General features: G+C 44.7%; 1 protein-coding gene and 1 pseudogene across 2 annotated transcripts; one reads left to right on the top strand and one right to left on the bottom strand.

Annotated features, from left to right (window-relative positions):
- Positions 1-1,291: 1,291 nt before the first annotated feature.
- On the top strand, positions 1,292-8,074 carry LOC311117097 (hyaluronan and proteoglycan link protein 1-like; annotated as a pseudogene). The gene is made up of 5 exons: positions 1,292-1,394; positions 5,681-5,844; positions 6,074-6,272; positions 7,303-7,582; positions 7,677-8,074. The product of its transcript is annotated as a hyaluronan and proteoglycan link protein 1-like (transcript).
- A 7,618-nt stretch (positions 8,075-15,692) lies between these two features.
- Positions 15,693-24,395, bottom strand: LOC311117103 (uncharacterized protein; the record flags this gene model as incomplete). The annotated part of the gene is made up of 10 exons (XM_084192089.1): positions 15,693-15,940; positions 16,053-16,235; positions 16,559-16,703; positions 18,827-18,909; positions 19,571-19,729; positions 21,826-21,939; positions 22,694-22,853; positions 23,328-23,797; positions 23,895-24,025; positions 24,322-24,395. The coding sequence occupies 10 exons, from the start codon at positions 24,393-24,395 to the stop codon at positions 15,693-15,695; spliced, it is 1,767 nt and encodes a 588-aa protein (XP_084048215.1).
- Positions 24,396-26,001: the final 1,606 nt, after the last annotated feature.

The following is a 26,001-nucleotide window of genomic DNA, read 5'->3' as shown; positions in this document are numbered from 1 at the left end:
TTTCGAATGGTACTGTAATTCCACCCCACAGAAGACAGTACTGTACCATATCTTTGGAGTGCCAAAAACCTTTTGACCACTAGTGGGTGCATGGAATTGTTGTTTCTGGGTCATTAACATATTTTGAGGCGTGCCTTGTAAGAGGCTATATTTGTTGCACCCGTGAGTGAGAATGCTGTACCAATTTAACTCCTATGTGGTTATAGTGTGCCATCAATTTAAAATGTAAAGGGAACAGATTGGAGTAACAGCTAGTTTTAAACCTGGTTGAGCATTTTGCCATGTCCTTTTGGTCTGTTTGGTCCTGTAGTCCCTGCCAGTTGAGAAGCCTTTGTTAAGGCCTCTAGAAGTGGAAGTGGTATAAAACACAATATATTCATAAAGATACTGTAAGGTGTAAACACTTTACCTAGCAGCCAACCTGCTTACACCTATCCCTTGTAATTACAGTGAAATACTGTTAAATACAAACACCTCTTATGGTATTGTCATTACACAGTACTTGCTTTGATACCGTATTTATATTACAGTAGGTGTACTGAATATATTACAAAATTGTATTTGCCTCCAAACTGGCTGTAAGATACTGTCAGATTCATGGTAACCCCTTTACAGTGTGTGTGATTGTGATGAGTGATAAAGATACTGATATGTGAGATTGATACCTTATAGATGATTATAGTGATCATGACTGTGATAAAGAGATGATGATGTTGATAGGAGTGTGATAGTGGGAATAATGTTGAGTGATGCTTATGATAGTGAAAAGGATTGAGATGATGAGTGATAATGACATTGAAGATCATGATAATGATAATGACTACTGTAGTTATCATGACTGTGATGATGACAGTGATGACATTGAGAAAAGCTAGTTTTCTCAGGTCACACACACACACACACACACACACACACAAAAACACCCTTCATGGCGGCAGGTGTGTTTGCTGGTATGTGAGGATTTTCTGACCCGCTCTTTCTCTATCTTTATACTTTCTACTTGATCCTGGTAATGAGCACCTTACTGTGTGTGTTTTTCTCTTTCTCTGTCTCACCACCAGCTGTTCTGTGATATTGTTTCCCCACTGTTTGACTAACTCCCCACCGCTCTCTCTCTCTCTCTCTCTCTCTCTCTCTCTCTCTCTCTCTCTCTCTCTCTCTCTCTCTCTCTCTCTCTCTCTCTCTCTCTCTCTCTCTCTCTCTCTCTCTTTCTCTTTCTCTTTCTCTCTCTCTCTCTCTCCCCCCCCCTCCCCCCCCTCCCAGTGAGCAGACCCCAGTGTAGAGACAGAAGATGCTTCCTGTGCTGATCTGTACCCTGGTCTCTCTGAGCTTAGCAGACAACTTTGACACAGCATACCCTGATCTGGAGCACTACAGAACCATCTACGTTCAAGGTAGACACCAGTGTGTGTGTGTGACTTCCATCTGCATTGATAGTCTTACAACTGTCTCTGTTTCGTTTATGATACACAGTAGTGCTGGTCCATATGGACAAAATACATATCGCGATACATTCACCTGTTTTTGTGATAACGATAAATCGGACAAAAAGTAATATTGCGGTAAATGGAGCTATTTTGCTCGATAACAACAAATACTACAATAATAAAAACGTTTCAGTGGATAGTTACTTTACATTAGCGGCAGGGCTCTAGACACGTTTTTCCAGTGCCTAGTAAGACAACTGAGATGGTAGCCTATGATTTAAAAAAATAAGCTATTTCATCCCAGATATCTAGGAAATGCTGTATTGATATTTTGATGTGCAACTTGTCAAAATAGGATACAATATTTTTGCTAGATAGCCATGTAGGCTAATTGATTAATCTACACTGAACAAAATATAAAAACACAACATATAAAGTGTTGGTCCTATGTAATAAATAAAAGGCCACTCTAAAATGTGCAGTTTTGTCACACAACACAATGCCACAGATGTCCACCAGCGCTGTTGCCAGAGAATTGAAAGTTAATTTCTCTACCATAAGCCACCTCCAACCTTGTTTTAGATAATTTGGTAGTACGTCCAACCAGCCTCACAACCACAGACCACATAAATGGCGTTGTGTGGGCGAGCGGTTTGCTGATGTCAACGTTGTGAACAGAGTGCCCCATCCTGGCAGTAGGGTTATGGTATGGGCAGGCATAAGCTACGGACAACGAACACAATTGCATTTTATCAATGGCAATTTGAATGCACAGAGATACTGTGATGAGATCCTGAGACCGATTGTCGTGCCATGAATCTGCCGCCATCACCTCATGTAATAACATACTCACCAGACATGTCACCCATTGAGCATGTTTAGGATGCTCTGAATCGACGTGTACGACAACGTGTTCGAGTTCTCGTCAATATCCAGCAACTTTGCACATCCATTTAAGAGGAGTGGGACAACATTCCACAGGCCACAATCAATGCTCTGCATGAGGCAAATGGTGGTCACACCAGATACTGACTGGTTTTCTGATCCACGCCCCTACCTCTTTTTTTAAGGTATCTGCAACCAGCAGACACATATCTGTATTCCCAGTCGTGAAATCCATAGATTAATGCCTAATTAATTTATTTCAATTTACTGATTTCCTCATATGAACTAACTCAGTAAAATCTTTGAAATTGTTACATGTTGCATTTATATTTTTGTTCAGTATATCAGTAATTGTAGGCTAATGTCCTACAAAAGCATTACAGCACTAGGCCTAGCCCACTGGGCACACACTGGTTGAATCAACGTTGTTTCTACGTCATTTCAATTCAACTACTTTGAACCAACGTGGATAGATGTTGAATTGACGTCTGTGCCCAGTGGGAGGCTACTTGATGTAGGTCTATTCTCTGCACATGGCGTGCTCAGCTCGGCTCCGTGGGCGCATTAAAACCATACTAACTACAGCCTGCTCCAGTTGTAAAGTGGAGCCATGCCATGTACTCAATATTAAGAGGGGAGAAATAAATGATATACTCACAGAAAGCTGTGACTCTCCTCTCTGTAACTAAAACAACAGTAGTTGCTTTGAAAGCTGTTTTTGTCCCGTAATAGTATTTTGATTAACAGCACATGCATGCTTGTCCTTCTCAGAATCTCACCCTCTTCCGTGTGCACAGTGGGGAGAGGGAGTGAGAGCCAGCAGATGACAGTGAAACAGGGACTTTCATAGCATTTTCATAGATACTTTCATAGCAGGAATCAACATAATGCATGGCTATTACTGTTGATCAAATAATGGTTTTAGAACTATCTACAGGAACGTTGGTTAGCAAAATCAACATTTTCCAAAGTCAGCAAAATGCTTCAGTAAGAGGAAGGCAATGTCGGTGTCTGTAATTTTCGGTTTATCGTCCCAGCTCTAATACATACTCCTGAAATATTGCCTGTAGTTTCATAGTATCATCTTGTCTCTCTATGTGTGTGTGTTTATCCTCATGCACTGCAACTGTTGAATGAAAAACATTGGGCAATTATGTGGGGTCTTGTTTGCTCTGCGTGATAACCTATCAACTATCTCTCTTTATTGGGGCTGTAGAGGCAGATTGCAGGGCAGATATGTCACTGTTGGTGTCATGTTTAAAACCAGGTGCTGTGACTGTGTATTGGCTACTGGACTGTCTTTGGAGTGACAATATATAGGCTGTTTTACCACATACAGTACTGTGGTAGTGTGTGGTACCAGCAGTGGTATGGATGAAGCAGCTCTCCAGCTAAAGCAGTACTGTACTGTGTGTGCGGTAAGCAGTTCTGTGGGTGTGGTAAGCAGTTCTGTTCAACTATTGTGGAGAAATTAGATTCAGCATCGATCGTAGTTTCAGGAGGCAGATTCACTGACTTGGCTGGAGGGAGGAATTGCTAACTCACTCAGACCTAGGATCAATGTGCTATTGAGAACGATTGGCTTTGAACCTGGGTCTCCTACATGCTTCAAGACTTTGTTAGTCTGCTGAACTAAAGCAAGGCAATACCCCGGGGAGCTAATGTATGTCTTCAAGTCTCAGAAAAGGTTACTCAACAGACAGACTGTGGTTCAATAATCCACGTTACTTACACCATCAGCCAGTATAGCATGGATTATGTGTTCCAATCAAATAGAACCACCACAGAGAGTGTTATTCGCTTTGTGTAGATGAGGTGAGACCCTGGGATGCTCAGACAGTCTTGTCCTGTCCAAATGCTGCGTATTGTGAGGAAAGACAGCTTGTAATGCAGGTTAAGGCTGCGGGCTGCGGGATGGGGGTTGGAGAATGTCCGAGGTCTGAGGGTCATACTACAGAGGAACACACAGCAGGGGCTTTAAACTTCCCCTTCTAACAGCAGCTGGAAATCTGGAACGTCTTCATGTTCTGGAGACACGAGAGACGAGAGTCACTTCTTATATTGATTGTGTGTGCCACATTGAGGCCCAAATGAACGCCCTCTGGTGGTCAATTACATTTAAGTAGAAACCAATAATTGTTTTTGCAAAAGTGAGAGTTGTTCCTGGTGGGTGATTGAAAGGGAAGTCAAGCTTGTCACACACAGTAAGACTACAGGGCGTAAATGTACCAGTAAGACTTTGTGTACCCAACGACGCTGCCAGTGGTGACATCACCGAGCAGGTTGGCTGAGGATACTCCATTGTTTACATAGTGCCTCTAGATATATTAGACTTATCAATTTGCTCCACACCAGGAAGAGAGGATTAGGTAAACATCAAACACATGATGAGCTAATGGAGGACTACACAGTCACGCTGGATTAGAAGAAAACCCTGGAACCAGAGTCTGTTTTAAAGTAGGAAAGGGTGGGTGTTCATAAACTTTCTGAATATTAATGGCTCTATTCAATCCGTATCGCGGAAGGTTAGTGTTACAGCGTGATTGAAATTTAAAGGCAATGTTCCCACGTTTGCAGAGACTGCATTCACGGTAAACACTGATCAATCGGAAATGACCTTTACATTTCTATCGCGTAATCTGTAACGCTTCAGCGATACAGGTTGAATAGAGCCCTAAAAGTGACTTTGATACCTGGTAGCAATTTAGTTGAAAACAAATTAGTGTGTGGTTGGGTGTGAATGTGTTTGAAGTATACTTTAAATACATGTTAATGATACCTGGAGTAATTGTATTATGCGTGACTGGCAGTAGTTCATATTATTACTATATCTATAGACATCATAATAAACCAATCATTCTCTCATAGACAGGCCAGATGTTTGGAACCTGATATTGACTACAGATTTTCCTAATACACCGGTCACTGTCAATACATCAACATTTAACAACAAGCTACATTACAAATGTTTAAACAATTACAATGCAGAACTGTTTGTAAAAACAAGCTGCACAATAACACAATGTTAAAAAAGTTACATCATCACCGTGTTTGTGACAGGGTTGCACAACTGAGCTCATGTGCTTCGGAAAAACAGGGATGGGAACTATTTAGCTATTGAGCAAGCATTTGCTTCCATGCCCAGTTCTTGCTAATCAGTTTCATATGGGATAATGTGATAACAGGTTAAATACCATTCAGAGAAAATAAACCAGCCAATTTGTTGATTAGATACAAAGAACAAAACAATGGGTTAGTGTTGTTGTTGCTGAGCTAGTGAGAGAGGGAGACATACTGTAGAGCAAGGGAAATAGGTAGAGAGAACCACCCCTCGATTACTAATTGTATAACCCACCCCTCTATTTCAGAGAATGGCTCTCGGCTCTCTGTGGTGACGGAGCAGTCCAAGGTGGTGTCGAGGCGGGGGGGAAACACCACCCTGCCCTGTAAGTTCCACAGAGATGCGTCACTGCCCACCAACCCCAAACTGAGGATCAAATGGACCAAGCTGACCTCAGACTACCTCAAAGAGGTGGGATTCTACTAGAACCAATGTCATAAAATAGACCAGGGTACTACTCGAATCAAACCTCGTTTTCCATCCACATAATGCAGGACTTTTGGTCAGAGTCAGATAATGTACAGGTCTGGTCAAAAGTATTGCACTATGGGGGATAGTCCATGTCATAAAAGAGTCCAGGAAGTATCCATTGGAGCCAACTGATGACATCAATTACAAATCCTTCTTCGTGTTGTTCTAGGTGGATGTGTTCGTTGCCATGGGTTTCCACAAGCGGAGTTACGGACGTTTCCATGGACGCGTCTACCTACAGGACTCGGCTCCTACCGATGCGTCGCTGGTCATCACAGAGCTCACACTGGAGGATTATGGGAGATATAAGTGTGAGGTCATCGACGGGCTGGAAGACGGAACGGGCGTGGTGTCTCTGGACCTGCAAGGTAACACACACATGCATGCATGCTCGTAGACACACATACACACACACACTGAAAGTATGTCCTCACACAGTTAGCATTTAATATGCACTCAGTGTGCCTTCCGATCACTTTTGAGATATGGAAATGTCTGACTAACTTTTTGGGAGAACCATTATTTGAAGTGACTGGGCTGTGGTAAAGTGACTGTGTCCTGTTGATAAAGTCTATTTACTGTGGAAACTCTGTAGCAGCCTGTCCTTGTCTAGCTGTCCCAGGGTTCTGGCTGTATATTACCACGAGCTGAGACTACCCAGGAGGACTGTCAGGGGACACATACGCACGTGCACAAACACACACAGGCATGCGCATGCACGTGCACACACAAGCACGCTCATGCACAAGCATGTACGCACACGCACGCACACACATACACACACACACACACACACACACACACACACACACACACAGTCAGGCCAGAGTAATGGAGTTCATCAATTAGATTTCCATTCCTGGCTTTCCTCCATGGAACAGGGTATAACTCCATACATCACCCAGCCAGACCTGCTCCATTAAATATGAGAATGATCAACCATTGGCAATCTAAAGCCTGGAGCTACAGACCTACAGCCACCACCCACTAACACAACACTGGAACAGAAATAGTAGGATTTTATATAAGGTAATGGGGTTTAGCTATTACAGTTTGTCTTTTTACAACTCATGTTTTGTTTAAAGAGAGATTAAGTGAGGACATAAAATCCAAAGCAAATTGATGTTTTATTTATTGCTGTTGGGATGTTGACTTTCTCCTCTCTCTTCCCTCTCTCTCTCTCTCTCTCTCTCTCCCCTCTCTTCTGCCCTCTCTCTCTTTCCCCTCTCCTCTCTCTTCCCTCTCTCTCCTCTCTTCTGCCCTCTCTCTCTCTTTCCCCTCTCTTCTCTCTTCCCTCTCTCTCTCTCTCCCCTCTCTTCTGCCCTCTCTCTCTTTCCCCTCTCCTCTCTCTTCCCCATCTCCCGCCTTCTCCCTCTCTACTCCTCTCTCCCCTCCCAGGTATTGTCTACCCCTACTTCCCTCGGTTGGGTCGTTACAACCTGAACTTCTTCGACGCTGAGCGAGCGTGTCGCGATCAGGACTCCATCGTGGCGTCGTTTGACCGGTTTGGACTGGTGCAACGCAGGGTGGCTGAGTGATGGATCCGTCCAGTATCCCATCACCACCCCCAGGGAACCCTGTGGGGGCAAGAACACTGTCCCGGGGATCCGCAACTACGGCTTCGGAGACAAGGAGAAGAACAGATATGACGTGTTCTGTTTTACCTCCAACTACAAAGGTGAGAGGGGGGAGGGGAGTGTGTGTGTGTGTGGTGAGGGGGGTTGAATGTGTGTGTGTGTGTATCTAACCCTCTCCCTCTCTCCCTATCTCAGGGCGGTTGTACTACCTGATCCACCCCTCCAAGCTGACGTATGACGAGGCTGTGCGTGCGTGTCAGAAGGATGGTGCTCAGATTGCCAAGGTGGGCCAGATGTACGCCGCCTGGAAGCTATTGGGCTACGACCGCTGTGACGCCGGCTGGTTGGCTGATGGGAGCGTGCGTTACCCTATCACCCGCCCCCGCAGGCGCTGCAGCCCAGCGGAAGCTGCTGTGAGGTTCAACGGTTACCCCGACAAGAAACAGAAGCTGTATGGAGTCTACTGCCTCAAAGGCCACAACTGAGAACCCAATACACTCACACACACACTAGAGAACCTATTACATTTACAGAGAGAAGGAGGGAGAGGGGGATGGGGGAGAGGAGATAGGAGATAGGAGAGAGGGAGGTCATGTGGAGGAAGTAAGTGGTGTGAAAAAAACATTACAACTGTGATGTTTTCTTTTTAGATACTGTAAAACACGAGGTGTGAGACAAAATCCATGTTTTTATGTAATCTGGGACCTGTAATTATACGGGGATAGTTTACGCATATTTAAGGTTCATGTAATTTAATCTGTTGTTTCTATGCAGGAACAGAAAGGGAAGATGGATTTGGGGGAGGGAGGAGGGGAGGGGAGGGAGGGAGGGAGGGAGGGGAGGGAGGAAGTGGAGATAATGATGATGGATTAGTCATGCCATAGCCTGAAGGACATGCTTGGACTGAGAACAACCCAGTACAACTTCTGATAATTGGACTGATACCTTTGGGCACTTACCTTTTCTGTTCAATTAAACCTAGGACAACAAAAGAGCAACACTAAACGCAAAGATGGTGTAGATCAAGCAGCACTCCATCACTCACCTTACACAGGCTTGAGGTGTGTTTTGGGTCATTGTCCTGTTCAAAAACAAATGATAGTCCTACTAAGCGCAAACCAGATGGGATGGCGTATTGCTGCAGAATGCTTTGGTAGCCATGCTGGTAAAGTGTGCCTTGAATTCTAAATAAATCACTGACACCGTCACGAGCAAAGCACCCCCAAACCATCCTTCCATGCTTGACGGTGGGAACCACACATGCAGAGATCATCCGTTCACCTACTCTGCGTCTCACGAAGACACAGCGGTTGGAACCAAAAATCTCAAATTTGGACTCATCAGACCAAATAACAGATTTCTACCGGTCTAATGTCCAATGCTCGTGTTTCTTGGCCCAAGCAAGTCTCTTCTTCTTATTGGTGTCCTTTAGTAGTGGTTTCTCAAAGCAGCAATTCAACCATGAAGGCCTGATTCACGCAGTCTCCTCTGAACAGTTGATGTTGAGATGTGTCTGTTACTTAAACTCTGTGAAGCATTTATTTGGGCTGCAGTCTGAGATACAGTTAACTCTAATGAACTTATCCTCTGCAGCCGAGGTAACTCTGGGTCTTCCTTTCCTGTGGCAGTCCTCATGAGAGCCAGTTTCATCATAGCGCTTGATGGTTTTTGCGACTGCACTTGAAGAAACTTTCAAAGTTCTTGAAATGTTCCGTATTGACTGACCTTCATGTCTTCAAGTAATGATGGACTGTAGTTTCTCTTTGCTTATTTGAGCTGTTCTTGACATAATATGGACTTGGTCTTTTACCAAATAGGGCTATCTTCTGTATTCCCCCCTACCTTGTCACAACACAACTGATTGGCTCAAACACATTAAGAAGGAAAGAAATTCAACAAATGAACTTTTAAGAAGGCACACCTGTTAATTGAAATGCATTCCAGTTGACTACCCCATGAAGCTGATTGAGAGAATGCCAAGAGTGTGCAAAGCTGTCATCAAGGCAAAGGGTGGATATTTTGAAGAATCTAAAAAACTAATCAAAATTTATTTTTTATAACACTTTTTTGGTTGCTACATGATTCCATATGTGTTATTTCATTGTTTTGTTGTCTTCACTATTATTCGACAGTAGGTGTGTGTAAACTTTTCACTGGTACTGTATATATATTACTTGTTTCCCTTGCCAGCAAAGCACAGTGATGAACCATTTTGAACCATGAATCATGAGCCACAACAGTGATGATGATGAACCCGAGAGAGCTTGTCAGGGAATGTTACAAATCTGTCAGAAAACATCAGCAATGCTTCTCTTCATCTGTAGTCACCTGTCCCTTGTGAACCTTTACTGACAAAACCCTTTTGTCTGGTACAGGAACTGTCCATTACTTATTTTAAGAATAAACCATGTAACAGGGACGGCCTGTTCAATAGGGCGATATGGGCGACGCACTGCCAAACGGGAAAAGGAAGGGATTTTTTTTCTAATCAATTATATCACGGCAAAAGTAGTTATCAGTGTTCACGTCTGATCTGCCAGCCACTAAATGTCAAATCAGGCTAAAGTCGTGCTTCAAATGGCCCCGCCCGTTTTTGGGGCGATTTCAGTCAGGTTGAAAATCGCCCAGAAGTCTCTCATAGCCTGTCATGTAAAATCTATTTTTTTCAAATTTCAAAGCTTTCAATACATTCTCTATGGGTGTCTGTGGGCTTGCACTTACGCGCTTTCGTCATACGTGACGTAACCATGAACGTAACTAAGACAATAGCGGCTAGCAGCGTCTCTGTTGCGACCTGCAGTGTGGCGTTATTTTATGTTTTTAATTTGTAGACTTAGTTTACAAACATTCTGCCAACCATGGGTTTCCAGTGTTGGGTTTTGGACTGATCTTGTTGATCGTGTACATACCCGCTACGAACGGACTAAATAATGAAAACGCTGCTGGCAGCGGAATCCAATACAACTTGGCTGGATGACAGAGTCCCGGACAGAGAAGTGGAGCCGGCCGGCTTCACCCTGGTCAGAGCGGACCGCGATCCTGGTAAGAGAGCGACTCTGTACCCCGACATTGAACTGCTTTCTGTGTCATTGCGACCTTACTATCTGCCCCGTGAGTTCCCCCAATTGTTTGTTACCGTTGTGTACTGTTGATAATCACAAGTTTACTGGAGAACTGAGACCAAGTAGAGACTTTGGACAGGGTGGATATGGTATAATAAAGGCAGTTTATTCAGAGGTAAAGATATCTGGAATCGCGTGCACGGACTCGTTCGTCAAACTCTTAGGGAGAAGAGAGCCCCGAAAACATTGTGTGCAGACATTTTATACAATAAATGATGTAGGTTTAATCTAGTAGTTCTGATCTTCTGATTGGTCCTGATGAGTTGGGCGAGGTCCCCTCCACTGTTGCATTGGCTCTGAGTCGGGTTCTCTGTCTTCAAATGTTCAGCCTAAAGAGAGGGGATTTTTGTGTGTGTGTGTGTGTGTGTGTGTGTTTAACAGTGATGATGTGTGTGTGTGTGTGTGTTATCAGTGATGATGTGTGTGTGTGTGTGTGTGTGTGTGTGTGTCCTCAGAGCAAGAACTCGTGAGTTGGAAGAACTGAGAGACCTATGGCGTGGGTGTTGTCCTTGGCCACCTACTGACAAGGCTGACAAGATAGGACTCTTTTGTCCATTGTTATAGGATAGGAACAGCATTGATTGAAAACAAACGCCCAACACAAAATGGGTCATGCACAAGATTTTAGTCAGACCAAGCTATAACATTATATATTTACTACGACAGTACATTCAACCAAAAGCTAATATAACAAAGGCATCAGAGATTATTTATAATCTGTCAGAGAAACTGGAATCCATCTCCCCAGATCAGTCAATAAATGCTTCTGGTATTGACTTATATGCTGCCCCTGTCTTCATGTTGTTGCTGGACATATCTTTTTTAAAATGTGTGTAGGTCACCTAAATCATCAGAAAAATTGCCCCTCCTGAGAATTTTTTCAGGAGCCGCCACTGCCATGTAATGTATCAATTCTTCAAAAGTTGAAGAAAAAAACTAGAACCAGGCAATCCTTTCATCCCTGTACAGTTTTGTGTACATACAACATTACTCAGTCGCAGTATTGTTTGTAACTATGTTAGGAACTTTTTAGACCTAAAGTCAAGAGGAAAATAAAACAAATAATTACACTTAACCTTGCTTTTTATTGTCTCATGAAAACAAACAAAATACCTGGACTTGCAACTATGTGCGTATATCATTGCTGAGTGATGTAGGAATAGGGGATATAGTAGGAGCCCTAGGGTAGGGGATATAGTGGGATGATAGGGGTAGAGGATATAGTAAGAGGATAGGGGTAGGGGATATAGTGGGATGATAGGGGTAGGGGTTATAGTAGGAGGATAGGGGTAGGGGATATAGTAGGAGGATAGGGGTAGGGGATATAGTAGGAGGATAGGTGTAGGGGATATAGTAGGAAGATAGGTGTAGGGGATATAGTAAGAGGATATGGGTAGGGCATATAGTAGGAGGATAGGGGTAGGGGATATACTAGGAGGATGGGGTAGGGGATATAGTAGGAGGGTAGGGATATAGTAGGAGGATTGGTGTAGGGGATATAGTAGGAGCCCTAGGATAGGGGATATAGTAGGAGGATAGGTGTAGGGGATATAGTAGGAGGATAGGGGTAGGGGTTATAGTAGGAGGATAGGTGTAGGAGGATAGGTGTAGGGGATATAATAGGAGGATAGGGGTAGGGGATATAGTAGGATGATAGGTGTAGGGGATATAGTAGGAGCCCTAGGGTAGGGAATATAGTAGGAGGATAGGTGTAGGGGATATAGTAGGAGGATAGGGGTAGGGGATATAGTAGGATAGGTGTAGGGATATAGTAAGAGGATAGGGGTAGGGGATATAGTAGGAGGATAGGTGTAGGAGGATAGGGGTAGGGGATATAGTAGGAGGATAGGGGATATAGTAGGAGGATAGGGGTAGGGGACATAGTAGGAGGATAGGTGTAGGGGATATAGTAGGATAGGGGTAGGAATATAGTAAGAGGATAGGGGTAGGAGATATAGTAGGAGGATAGGGGAAGGGGATATAGTAGGAGGATAGCGGTACACACACACATGCCCTCAGTAATGTAGGTCTTTCCAAAGAGTGGGGACATTTGCATAAAGTGTTTTCCTGCCAGTTTTATTAATTACAGAAGTACACATCTTTTCAAGGTATTCCTGTTCTGTTCGTTGATGTTGTAACCGAAAAATGTCTGTCAAAGCAGCAGATTATTTTAGGAGCTGGATGAGGTCATGAGGGTGAGACTTTGTTTTACTGGTGACGGTTCATATTTTCATGCTGGTTTCCAGAGCAGAGTGCTATTTTCGGATCCCCCACCCAGCCTTTAGCTGTTGCCTGAACACACAGCAGGGCTGGACTGACAGACAGACAGGAAAGATAGACTCATTCACTCACTTCAATCATTTCATTCATTCATTTGTTCATTCACTGTGTGAGAGTATATGCCATGACTCTTTACGCCATTAGACATTGGAATGCATCCCCACTTTCTAAAATAAAGTAAAGTGGCTCCCTCTGTTGGTAGCCAATACTTATTGCAGGTAACGACAATATTTGTATAATATTTCAATAAACTCAATTGCATGTAATGAATAATCTTCTGCATTGAGGTATGAAGCGTGAGAATATTGATACACATGGATAACATCTGTTATCATATTTTTATTGCACAGACAGCAGAAGTTGAGATGAAGCCGAGGATGGTGTATAGGTACATTATTAGTGAGTCTTTGGCGACATACACAACAGAAACATGAACATAAAAACAGACAAAGTATTCTCTGATAAATCACATTCCCTCTGCCTCCTCCGATACAGTATCCCCATCACTCTCTGGGTAGAAACACACATGGATGATAAAACACATACATGAAGAGCAAACAGAATGGATGAAAGCAGTAAACAAAGAAGACAAATGCAGCAGAATCCTCTCACTGAGGAACAGAGATACTAGACTATAAACATTCAATACCGTGTCCTCTTTGTGCTGTTGTTCATGCTTAATCAGGACCAATTGATTTATACAGATATTTTACAGATGATAGCAACAGGATATACGGAAAAAGTATTTGAACTACTCTTTTTTTGGACCAATATTATGCCTTACGGAAAAAGGAATAACTTGTATTTCTAAAAGGTCATAGTTCAAGTGTCTTTGAGGTCGTGTTCCTCTGCTCAGACGTGCCTGGATAGGTATTTTACGTATCAGCTAACAACATATGTTATAGCAATCTGGTGCCTGACGGCACAGTTGATGATCTGGCACGCAACCATTGGTTGATGAATGCAACGTCTGAGTAGGGGAACACGACCTGCATGTTTCTCATAGTTGGTTCTTTTGAGAGCAGTTTGGCGTGATTCTCAGGTACAGGTCAACCCCCTGCACAGCGTGGTAACATCTCAGGTATCTGGATTGTATAACTTTACTAAACAGGTGTAATATATGCAATAAATTAAACAGATATGTCTTCATATATAACTTTATCCTCTATCTTATGAGTCAGGTCCCTAGCCACAGCACATGCCCACCCACATACCTGACATTCATTCTACTCTATATTTTCCTCTTTATCATTGTATGTATAAAAATGGTTAAACATTTTAAAAAACACTCCCTTTTAAAACCATTGTCTTTACGATGAAGGTATTACTGATGTTTTTGAATACACTGGAGAGCCACTGCGGGAGGTGACTGCTTTCACTTCATAGAATGTGATAAATGTGTGGCATTTTTTTTTACATAAAATGAATTCACATGACATACTGCCTGTATGTACAATATTGAATCAATTCTACACTGAGTACACACAACATTAAGAACACCTGCTCTTTCCATGACATAGACTGACCAGGTGAATCCAGGTGAAAGCTATGATGCCTTATTTATGTCACCTGTTAAATCCACTTCAATCAGTGTAGATGAAGGGGAGGAGAGAGGTTAAAGAATGATTTTTAAGCCTTGAGACAATTGAGACATGGATTGTGCATCTATGCCATTCAGAGGATGAATGGACAAGACAAAATATTTAAGTGCCTTTGAACAGGGTATGGTAGTAGGTGCCAGAACTGCAATGCTGCTGGGTTTTTCACACTCAACAGTTTCCCGTGTGTATCAAGAATGGTCCACCACCCAAAGGACATCCAGCCAACTTGACACAACTGTGGGAAGCATTGGAGTCAACATAGGCCAGCATCCGTGTGGAAAGCTTTCAACACCTTGTAGAGTCCATACCCCGACGAATTGAGGCTGTTCTGAAGGGGGTGGGGGTTATATGAGAACAATCAACTTTTTATCTCACATTCTGTGAGCAGAAAATATGGAATGATTCATATAAACCTTCATAACTTGCTGATGTGATTATGTGAATGCTCATTATTCCAAATAATAAACTATGGTCTCTTTCACTGGAATAATTGCAAACTTGTCACCAGCACACAGGCAGACATTCTAGTAGTGAGCCAAATATCTATTTTATATGCCTTTTCAGTGGATTATTTCTCAGGAAAAAGAAACCGGGTAAAGTGGAAATATTCAGAAAGCACTGGATTGAGATGTGTACCTCTAGAGCAGGAACAGTCAAGCTCTCCTGTTCTAGAGATGGTCATTGTTGCTGTATTAACCATTAAGGCACTGTGTGTCACAGTTGTAGGAAGAATCAGACGTGATCTGGGGTGGATTTCACTAAGTAAGATCAAGATCAAGTTAGCCAGCTAACTTCAAAAAATATTCAGAAACTTAATTTGTCCTAGTTGAATTTGAAATGGACTCAATACTCTGTGTAACAATGTTTATAAAACCTGTTTATAAATTAGAAAAGTGTTTTTATCAGAGTTAGCTTGCTGATTATGATTATGCCTTGTGAAATACCCCCACGGCCCTATCCAGAGCCATAGCTATACATATTTATAAATAGTTATGAATGTATGTCTATGGGTCTGGCCCTAGCTAGCCCTTTGGATTCGATCTTAGTTGGTCTGGGATTACTACATTACTCAAAATTCCAGAAATCCCGGTTGGAAGGAGGGTGGGAATAAGCAGGAACCAGGATTTCTGGAAAAATTTGGAATTTTGGGAAAGTTACTGGAATTTTGCAACCTTATCTGTGCTTTTAGGGACTGACCAGAGATCAGATTAGTGTTGATGTCTCCTCTCTCTCTGGCGCTGTTGCTGCTGGTTACGGCTGCCCTGACGTTTCTGGTTGTAGTTCTTCTGTTGGTCTTGATTGTTTTGATTGTTATATTGTTGGTTTTGATAGTTGTATTGGTGGTTTTGATAGTTGTATTGGTGCTGGTTTTGATTGTTGTGATTGTACTGATTCTGGTTATGATTGTGATTTCCGGTACGTTGCCTAGAAACGAAAGACTTCTGGTAGGTAGCGGCTGAAAAAACAAAAGGAGAGATTGTTAATGTCGTTGGATCAAGGCCCTGATTAGATGGTGTATGTAGTCAGTTCTGGTAGTCATTGAGACAGCGGAAGTGGACGGTACTCACGGCTCATGCAGGTGATCTTTGGGCTGTCCCATTGGCCGTTGTCACGGCAGCGGATGGTGGGGACATGTCTCTGTATGAAGCCGTTTTTACAGTGGTAACGAACCAGAGTGTTGATCTCATAACGAGGCTTCATAGAACCAAACACACAGGCATCCTTCACTACTGGGGGCTGGTTGCAAGAGACTGGAGGGAGGAGAGAGGACAGGGGTAAGGTGTGTGTGTGTGTGTGAGAGAGTGTGTGTGTGTGTGTGTGTGTGTGTGTGTGTGTGTGTGTGTGTGTGTGTGTGTGTGTGTGTGTGTGTGTGTGTGAGAGAGAGTGAGTGAGTGAGTGCATGTCAGGGTTGGGATCAATTCCAATTCAATTCCAATCAAATTAGGAAGTACATTGAAATTCCAATTCCAATTCTCTTCAATAATTTTCAATGACAAAATTGAAATTTGGTTTACTTTCTGAATTTACTGGAATTGAAATGGAATTGACCCCAAGCCTGGTGTGTGTGTGTTACCTGTGCCCTTCTTGCAGGTGAAGGTGAGGTGGTAGTTGCAGGGTACATCGTTCCACTGTCCTCCCTCGTGCCAGATCATCACCACACAGTCCTCACCAGACTGGAAGAAACTGTCTGGCTGGTTGGGACGCCAGTGCTCATATTGCTGCAAACAAACAATTACACACTCTCATCATCACCAAAGTTTAGACCTTTTTACTGCACCCACATTCACTAACAGCTAAACAGCACCACAGTTACTCTGATAGCTCACACAGCCCTTATTGTATAAGATCATCATTCACAATACACCTGACCTGTAAGGTTGTCAATGTATAACACAGGGGAGGAATCTCATTGTAACTTCTTTACCAATCTCATTCATCACTAGCTACTATAGGGACCAGATGACAATACCTTTTAACAAGCCTATTGGTTTATTACACAAGGTTCCTTTGTTAACCCTGCTATTCTGTGACCTGTCTGAAGATTTACTAATTAAACCGCCTCTAGAGGAAAGAACCCAGTGGAGACTCCTACCGTGACAGAATAGTGCTGAGGTGGTTAGTCTGTGGCTGTAATACACAGAGAGGGCATACTGGGGCGCTATTGCTCCATCTCAGTGAGCCAGACCCATAATCTCTACTGTGAAACTGAACCAGATGTTTAGCTAACCCCGACCACCCCCCACCACCCTCTGGCATGGGGACAGGGGGAATTCTCCCCAACTTTCCCCGCCTCCCCCTTCTCTTTTTTAGGATATTTTTGTTGCAGCGTCCCTGGTCCAAACGGCTACAGCTATGCATTAACGCGTGTTAACTCAAACACACACCCAAACACACACGTACACTTAGAACTGAACAAGGGTGTGTCTTGCAGTACTGAGCGATAACTCCGTTTAAAAAAAACATTGTTTCAACAGTATCATCTGTGTCTCTCTCTTGTGGCTGTGTGCGCACAGCAACACACACACACACACACACACACACACACACACACACACACACACACACACACACACACACACACACACACACACACTGTCCTTACTCCATATCTCAGCTCACACTTCATACAGAGAAAACAGCTGGACATTCTCTTGAGCTGCGCAGTTTGTGTGTGTGTGTGTGTGTGTGTGTGTGTGAGAGTGTGTGATAAGACCATTTGTAACACCCATATCACATCATATCATACACTATGTGGCCAAAAGTATGTGGACGCCTGGTCGTCGAACATCTCATTCCAAAATCATGGGCATTAATATGGAGTTGGTCCCCCCTTTGCTGCTATAACAACAGCCTCCGCTCTTCTGGGAAGGCTTTCCACTAGATGTTGGAACATTGCTGCGGGGACTTGCTTCCATTCAGCCACAAGAGCATTAATGACGTCGCGCACTAATGTTGGGCGATTAGGCAGTCGGCGCTCCAATTAATCCCAAAGGTGTTCAATAGGGTTGAGGTCAGGGCTCTGTGCAGGCAAGTCAAGTTCTTCCACAAACTGTTGCTACAAAGTTGGAAGAATGTCATTGTATGCTGTAGCGTTAAGATCACCCTTCACTGGAACTAAGGGGCCTAGCCCGAACCATGAAAAACAGCCCCAGACCATTATTCCCCCTACACCAAACTTTACAGTTGGCACTATGCATTGGGGCAGGTAGCGTTCTCCTGGCATCCGCCAAACCCAGATTAGTCTATTGGAATGCCAGATGGTGAAGCGTGATTCATCACTCCAGAGAACGTGTTTCCACTGCTCCAGAGTCCAATGACGGCGACCTTTACACCTCTCCAGCCGACGCATAGCATTGCGCATGGTGATCTTAGGCTTGTATGTGGCTGCTCGACCATGGCAACCCATTTCATGAAGCTCCTGAAGAGCAGTTCTTGTGCCGACGTTACTTCCAGAGGCAGTTTGGAACTCGGTAGTGGGTGTTGCAACCGAGGACAACCGAGCTTGTGTGGCCAACCACTTCGCGGCTGAGCCGTTATTGCTCCTAGACGTTTCCACTTCACAGCACTTACAGTTCACCGGGGCAGCTCTAGCAGGGCAGAAATTTGACGAACTGACTTGTTGGAAAGGTCCTATGACGGTGCCACGCTGAAAGTCACTCTTCAGTACGGGCTATTCTACTGCCAATGTTTGTCTATGGAGATTGCATGGCTGTGTGCTCGATGTTATACACTTGTCAGCAACGTGTGTGGCTGAAATAGCCGAATCCACACATTTGAAGGGGTGTCCACATACTTTGGACCATGTAGTGTATCTAATCAGGGGGATTTTCTCCTGTCTTACCATGATGCTGCCATCTGTCCAGCGGAAGTCTCTCTCATACATCTTGTCGTTCAGACCGATCCACTGGTAGTCATGGCCCAGACCTGGGGGTGAGAAACAACAGTTAGGCCTGCTTCTGTCTAGCTCTCCAACAGGAAATCACAAAGACATTTTAAGATGTGTGAATCACCAGCTTCCTTGTTCCCAAAGCCTGCTTTGTAAGCCCCAAAACACTGTAAATCACTCCTTATTTCCCCCTTTCTGGTTGAATCAACGTTGTTTCCACGTTTAAATTCAATGACATGGTGAAATGTGTTGATTTTACACTGAATTCACGTTAGTTGACAACTCAACAAAATGTAAATCATAACTAGACGTTGAACTGACGTCTGTGCCCAGTGGGTAGTTTGCAGTGTGTGCATGAATGATACAGACCAGAGCAGAGGGGGTACTTACTGTGCAGTAGGTAAGCAGCCCTAGGGTATGGCGTGAGTCCCCCCTACTGTGAACTGTCCCCAATAAACTAGTCAGCCAAACTGGGTCATGTTGTCATGTTGTTACCACAGCCTGAGCTGCATGTTGCACAAACATCAGTCTTTTACAGTTTGTTGTGCAGACTCATCAAAACAGTTTCATTATGGAGACTTGAGTGCTACATATGACACACAATATCTCTATGCCCCATACTCTCTACCCTCTGACCTCTCACCCTAACCTGGACCTGTTACCTGTGACCAATGACAACCTAAGGGAGGCGGGACTTACGGTTGACATACAGCTGCTCCTCCTGTGACAGGACACTGGCTAGGTGGGCTCCTTGGACACGACACTCTCTCTCGGCGGCGTCCCAGGTCCGACGGTGGGTGATGTACTTATAACAATGGCTCTCGAACTTCTGCCAGCCATACTCACACACCTCTGTGTCTGGGGGGAGAGAGAGGCAGAGAGAGGAATCATTGACTATCAGAGGAATCAATGGCTAACAATATCCACAGAGATTAAACAAATTGCACAAAATTAGGGGAGAAGAGAGAGAAACAGAGACATAGAAAGAGAGTGAGAGAGTTAAAGAGAGAGAAACTAAAACGAAGGGTGGACTATAAAAGAGAAAGAGCTCCAGCTGGTTTAGAAAGGTCCCTGACTGAATGAGCTCACAGACTCACAGTTGGTGCTCATTATCCTCTTTGGAAACCCTCACAAGTTCCCCTGTTCTCTAGGCCAAACACACACACACACACACACACAAGATTGCTCGCTCTCATGCATTCACACACATTGATCCGCCTGTGTGAGTCGAGTATAGAAGAGCATGCTACTGCACTAAGGGACTGTAGCTCCATAGTGAACCCTCTTTGTTAATTTTGGACTTTGCTAGATTTGGTCATGAAGTGTATGTTAGTGGGTCCACAATGCTATGTCAGAACACCATGATCTGGCATGCTGCTGGCTTGGATGAGATGACTATTCACACACATGATTCTCTGGTGAGCTGTTCTAATAGAATTACAATTCTGAATAGTTGCTTAGAGTAGTTTCATTCTTCTAGAAGTTTATTCTGAGTGTTCTACTGTAGAATGTTGAATGGGTTCAATATGTTATGAAAAGCAACACATCATGTGTTGACATAATTTAATGATGAGACACTTGATACAGCGAATGCCAATCTGCAAAAACCACTGTTAACTTCTCGGGTCTGTTTTGCTTGTTTCCCGCAAGTCTTGTTGCTAAGTTCGTTGCTAGGGAATAGCCAGTGTTATTCATATCGTAAGGGCTGAATAGGCAGGTCTTTGTGATGTCATCAATTATAATGTCTAGAGAAACATACAAACATTATAAAGGGTTAAAGCAAGACTGGTAGACTGAGAGTGCATGTGGTGTGTGTTAGATAGGGGGTTACGGGGTGGCAGGTGGCCTAGCAGTTAGAGCGCTGGGCCAGTAACCCAGAGGTTGACCGCTTGAATCCCTGAGCCGACAAGGTGAAAAATCTGTCGTTCTGCCTCTGAGCAACGCCCCCACAACAACAGCTCCCCGGGCGCCCAATGTGGCAGCGCCGCGCACCTCTCCAATTCAGAGGGGTTGGGTTAAAAGCGGAAGTCAAGTTGACAATAATATTACATTTAATCAAGGCCTCAGGGTACGTCTATCATCAGCAAACTTCAGATCACCTTTATTAACTTATCATACCCCTGTCCCTGGCTACACACGCATGCACATACTTACACACACACGCACATGCTCACACACACACACACACACACTAACACACACACACAATGTCAACGAGCAGCTCTGTACTGGATAAAGAGTTGGTTTGGTCAATGCCAGTGGTTAGTACAGCCTGCATTGATCCAGTTCACCACAGCTGCAACATCTTTCTAATAAAATAATGGACTAATTATCTCCTTTCTCTCTCTCCTCTGGCCCACTAGCAGCAGAACACAGCTGTGGTTCTCCAGGTGTGGCTGTCAGTGTGTGTGTTTGTTTAGCATGATATTTCTGTATGCACTGTTACAGATACAGTAAGAGGGTGAATGAAGATGTTATTGGGTGTATGTACGTGAGCATGCAGTACAGTATTATTGCTGAGTAAAAGCAGCAGTATTGGGGATGGAGCTGGAACTAATCTAGTGTGCAGCCAACGCCCAGCGTTAGGGGATATCCAGGGAGCAGAGACATGACTCACTGTGTGTGTGTGTGTGGGTGTGTGTGTGTGTGTGTGTGTGTGTGTGTGTGTGTGTGTGTGTGTGTGTGTGTGTGTGTGTGTGTTTGTGTGTGTGTGTGTGTGTGTGTGAATGCGTATGTGTCTGTGTGTGTGATGCAGCCCTATACACAGCCGTAGTCAACCTTGGACAATGGTTTTCTCAGCCTGATCCAGAGAATGGAGTCTGTCTACTGACTAAATACGACCAAGAGCTGGCAGTTCCACTAGAATAATTTACCACTTTTGTTGGTTGGCTTGAAAGGCTGTCTCTTTTCTGTAAAAGCTTAGATCAAAGCAGCTGCACTGGTATGTGTGTTACCTTGTTCACAGAGCTGTCCTGCATAGCTGGGCAGACACACACAGCTGAAGGAGTTGACTCCGTCCATACAGGTGGCTCCATTACGACATGGGTTGGACTGGCACTCATCAACATCTACACAAATGACACAGAATATAATATAACTGTGTGTGTGTGTATGTGTATGTGTGTGCGTGTGCGTGTGCGTGTGTGTGTGTGTGTGTGTGTGCGTGTGTGCGTGTGTGTGTGTGTGTGTGTGTGTGTGTGTGCGTATGTGTGTACCTGTTTTCGCAGCGCTTTCCGGTGTATCCATGTGCACACACACAGATGCTGGCATTGCCTATCTGGTAGCAAGATGCTTCGTTCAGACACACATTCACAGTGCACTGCTGCAGAGCTGAGACAGACACACACATATCATCCTCATTATCATCCTCATCATCACAGCAGTTATCATTACCATCATCGCAAAGTTAACATCGTCATCGCTGTCATTGTCATCATTATCAGCATTATCAGCATCATCATCATCAATAACACTATTATCATCATCAATAACATTATTATCATCATCAAGAACATTATTATCATCATCAAGAACATTATTATCATCATCAAGAACATTATTATTATCATCAAGAACATTATTATCATCATCAATAACATTATTATCATCATCAAGAACATTATTATTATCATCAAGAACATTATTATTATCATCAAGAACATTATTATCATCATCAATAACATTATTATTATCATCAAGAACATTATTATTATCATCAAGAACATTATTATCATCATCAACATTCAACAACAACCAATGGCCATGATGACATCATACACCCATCATTAAACACATTGAATAGGCTCTGAGATTTACACCCACGTCTGATATCGACGGTCTGGGCCTCGATGTAGTAGTCAGTTCTTGTTTCAGGCTGATAGGTGGACTGGGGTTCCTCAGGAACAGGGGGGCTGGCCTCCAGCAGAGGAGAACCAATCACACGGTCATTATCCACAAACTCCTCCCCGTCAGGCAGGAGGGTCTGGGGGGTCAGGGTCCAGTCAGGGATGGGGCGGGAGAGGCGGGCAGGAGGTGGAGTGGAGGGATGGGCGGGAGGTGGAGTGGAGGGGCGGGCGGGAGGTGGAGTGGAGGGGCGGGCAGGAGGTGGAGTGGAGGGGCGGGCGGGAGGTGGAGTGGAGGGGTGTGCAGGGGGTGTGTGTGTTTGGTTCAGGTGCTATGTGGTCTTCTGATCTGTGGTAGAGTGGCTGGTTTGCTCCTGTTGGTGGGTGGTGGGGAATCTAGGGTGAGAGGGTTGTTTGGTTTGCTCTTTAGTGTGTGTGGAGTGATCTCTATCGTGTGTGGTGTGCTGAGTGGTTTGGTCCTTCCCATGTGTAGGTGGGTATCTGGTCTGATCCTTAGTATGAGTGAAGAGATCTTTATCCTGCGTGGTAGGCTGGAGGGGGTAGTCTCTGTGCTGTGTAGAAGAGTCTGTGTGATGTGCAGTGCGGTCTCCTACAGTCACTCCTCCCTGGGCTGGTCTGGCTCCTGGTCTGGCACCTGGTTCGGGTGTAACAGTCACCTGTCCCTTCACCCCAGGCCCCACCAGGGGAGCCTCAATGGCTCCAGGGCTGCCAGGGCTAGTGTATCTGGGGTCTTCAGGTGGGTACACCTCCTGTGCTGAGCCTTCCTCTTCTGTTGATGTAGACCCCTCAAAGTCTCTCGCCTCGGTCTGTGAGGGAGTGTGTGTGTCCTTGGTGTAAGTGTAGCATGTGTGAGATGGAGTGTGTGTGACGCTCTCCGCCCCTCCAATATCTGTCTCGTCCGTGACCACATCTGATTGGCTATCTACGGCTGGGGTGGGCCGGGTATCGTCTGCTGAGTCCTCCTGGGTACGGCCGCTTGACCCCTCCATGTCCTCATATGGGGAGATGCCATCTGGGGAAGTATGGGGGGAACCAGAGGATGAGGCTGAGACTGGGGAAGAGACTGGAGAAGAGACAGGGGAAGAGACAGGGGAAGAGACTGTGGAAGAGACAGGGGTAGAGACTGGGGAAGAGACAGGGGAAGAGACAGGGGAAGAGACTGTGGAAGAGACAGGGGTAGAGACTGGGGTAGAGACAGGGGAAGAGACTGGGGTAGAGACTGGGGTAGAGACTGGGGTAGAGACTGGGGTAGAGACTGTAGAAGAGACAGGGGTAGAGACTGGGGAAGAGACTGGGGTAGAGACAGGGGAAGAGACAGGGGTAGAGACTGGGGTAGAGACTGGGGTAGAGACTGGGGAAGAGACTGTGGAAGAGACTGGGGAAGAGACTGGGGAAGTGTGTCGGGAAGAAGGTGTTTTTTCTTTGGAGCTCTCTGTCTTTCCTTCTGTCTGTGTCCTCTCTCTGTCCCTATATCTGTCTGTGTCTCTGTCTGAAGTTGTGTCTCTGTCCGTGACTCTGTCTGAAGTTGTGTCTCCGTCTCTGTCTGTGTCTGTAGTTGTGTGTCTGTCTGTGTCTGTAGTAGTGGACTCTCTGGTCTCTCCAGTATGAATAGCTCCATAGTCAAAGGGAGTGAGGCTCTTCTCCTCCTCTTCATGATCCATCTCTTCTCCCAGTTCACTGTGGACTGGTGTGGCTGTCTCAAACTGGTCTCCTCTCGCCTCCTGCTCCTTCCCTGGCAGCTCTGGCTCCAGAGTCACCTAAATGAATAAATTAAAGAATGAATATACATTTTCCTGTTGTGTCACTTTATGCAACCCATCCCGATGATGCTTTTCTACTTCAATTGTCCTTGAAAAAGAGGCTGAACATATCTCACAAATCCAGACAACCACGGTAAATCTGACCTGGTGTTTCCCGTTGATGAAGCTTAGTGTTGGGGGGAGAGTGATGGGATGGATGCTGTCAGAGTCCTCGCTGCCCTGAATGGCCTCAGTCTGGATGAATGGGAAGGCTGGGATGAGAGCGGACTGGGAATCTCCATTACCCCCTAGAGGCTGGCCAAGGATCTGCAGGATGTGGTCCACTGGAAACACAGGAGCAACACAGGGAGAGGTCAGAGAGGTCAGAGTGTGTGTGTGGGGGGGGGGGGGTGCCTCTTCTATCCTAGTGGGGACCTAAATAGGTCCCCACAAGGATAATAACACAAGGAAAATTCTCCCTTGTGTGGACATTTTTCATGATGTTGATGATGATGTGCTTTCTTGTATGGTGGGGGGGGGGTGACCTTTGAGGGGTTTGGATCCCTCTTGAAATGTACATTTGTGGATCCAAATAAGGGTGTGTGTGTGTGTGTGTGTGTGTGTGTGTGTGTGTGTGTGTGTGTTTGTGTGTGTGTGTGTGTGTGTGTGTGTGTGTGTGTGTGTGTGTGTGTGTGTGTGTGTGTGTGTGTGTGTGTGTGTGTGTGTGTGTGTGTGTGTGTGTGTGTGTGTGTGTGTGTGTGTGTGTGTGTGTGTGTGTGTGTGTGTGTGTGTGTGTGTGTGTGTGTGTGTGTGTGTGTGTGTGTGCATCAGGACCTGCAGATCCTGCAGATTAAGGTCTACCAGAAACACATCATGGGGAATCCCTCATGCACATTGCTGATAAATTATAATTGTTTCAGCATTGCAATACTATCCACAAAGAGTGAATAGTGTCTGCTGTGTGTTGGCTATGACTGGGTCGATCCGAGCCAGACGTGTTACTGGAACAAGGCAGGTTTGTGTGGCTTCATTAGGTCTTTATGGTACACATGGAACCTATATCGTGGGAACGGGTACAAGGGGGAAGCACAATCGGATGGTCAGCACTAAACCTGAGGTTAGTTATATCTCTGGGGACAAATAAAAACAGTGACGGGATGGTATAAATAAATCATTTTAATCTACAGTTGAATGTGTGTGTTTGAGTGTGTGTGTGTCTGTGTGAGTGTTTGAGTGTGTGTGTGTGAGTGTCTGTGTCTGTGAGTGTTTGAGTGTATGTGTGTGTGTGAGTGTGTGTGTGTTTGTGTGTTTGTGTGTTTGTGTGTTTGTGTGTGAGTGTGAGTGTGTGTGAGTGTTTGTTTGTGTGTTTGTGTGCGAGTGTCTGTGTGTGTGTGTGTGTGTGTGTGTGTGTGTGTGTGTGAGTGTGTGTGTGAGTGTGTCTGTGTGAGTGTTTGAGTGTGTGTGTGTGTGTGTGTGTGAGTGTTTGTGTGTGTGTGCGTGTGTGCGTGCGCGCGAGCGTGCGTAAGTG

Source organism: Coregonus lavaretus (genome assembly GCF_964263955.1).
Source record: "Coregonus lavaretus genome assembly, contig: HAP1_SCAFFOLD_401, whole genome shotgun sequence".
NCBI lineage: Eukaryota > Metazoa > Chordata > Actinopteri > Salmoniformes > Salmonidae > Coregonus > Coregonus lavaretus.
This window is presented reverse-complemented; position numbering and strand designations above follow the sequence as displayed.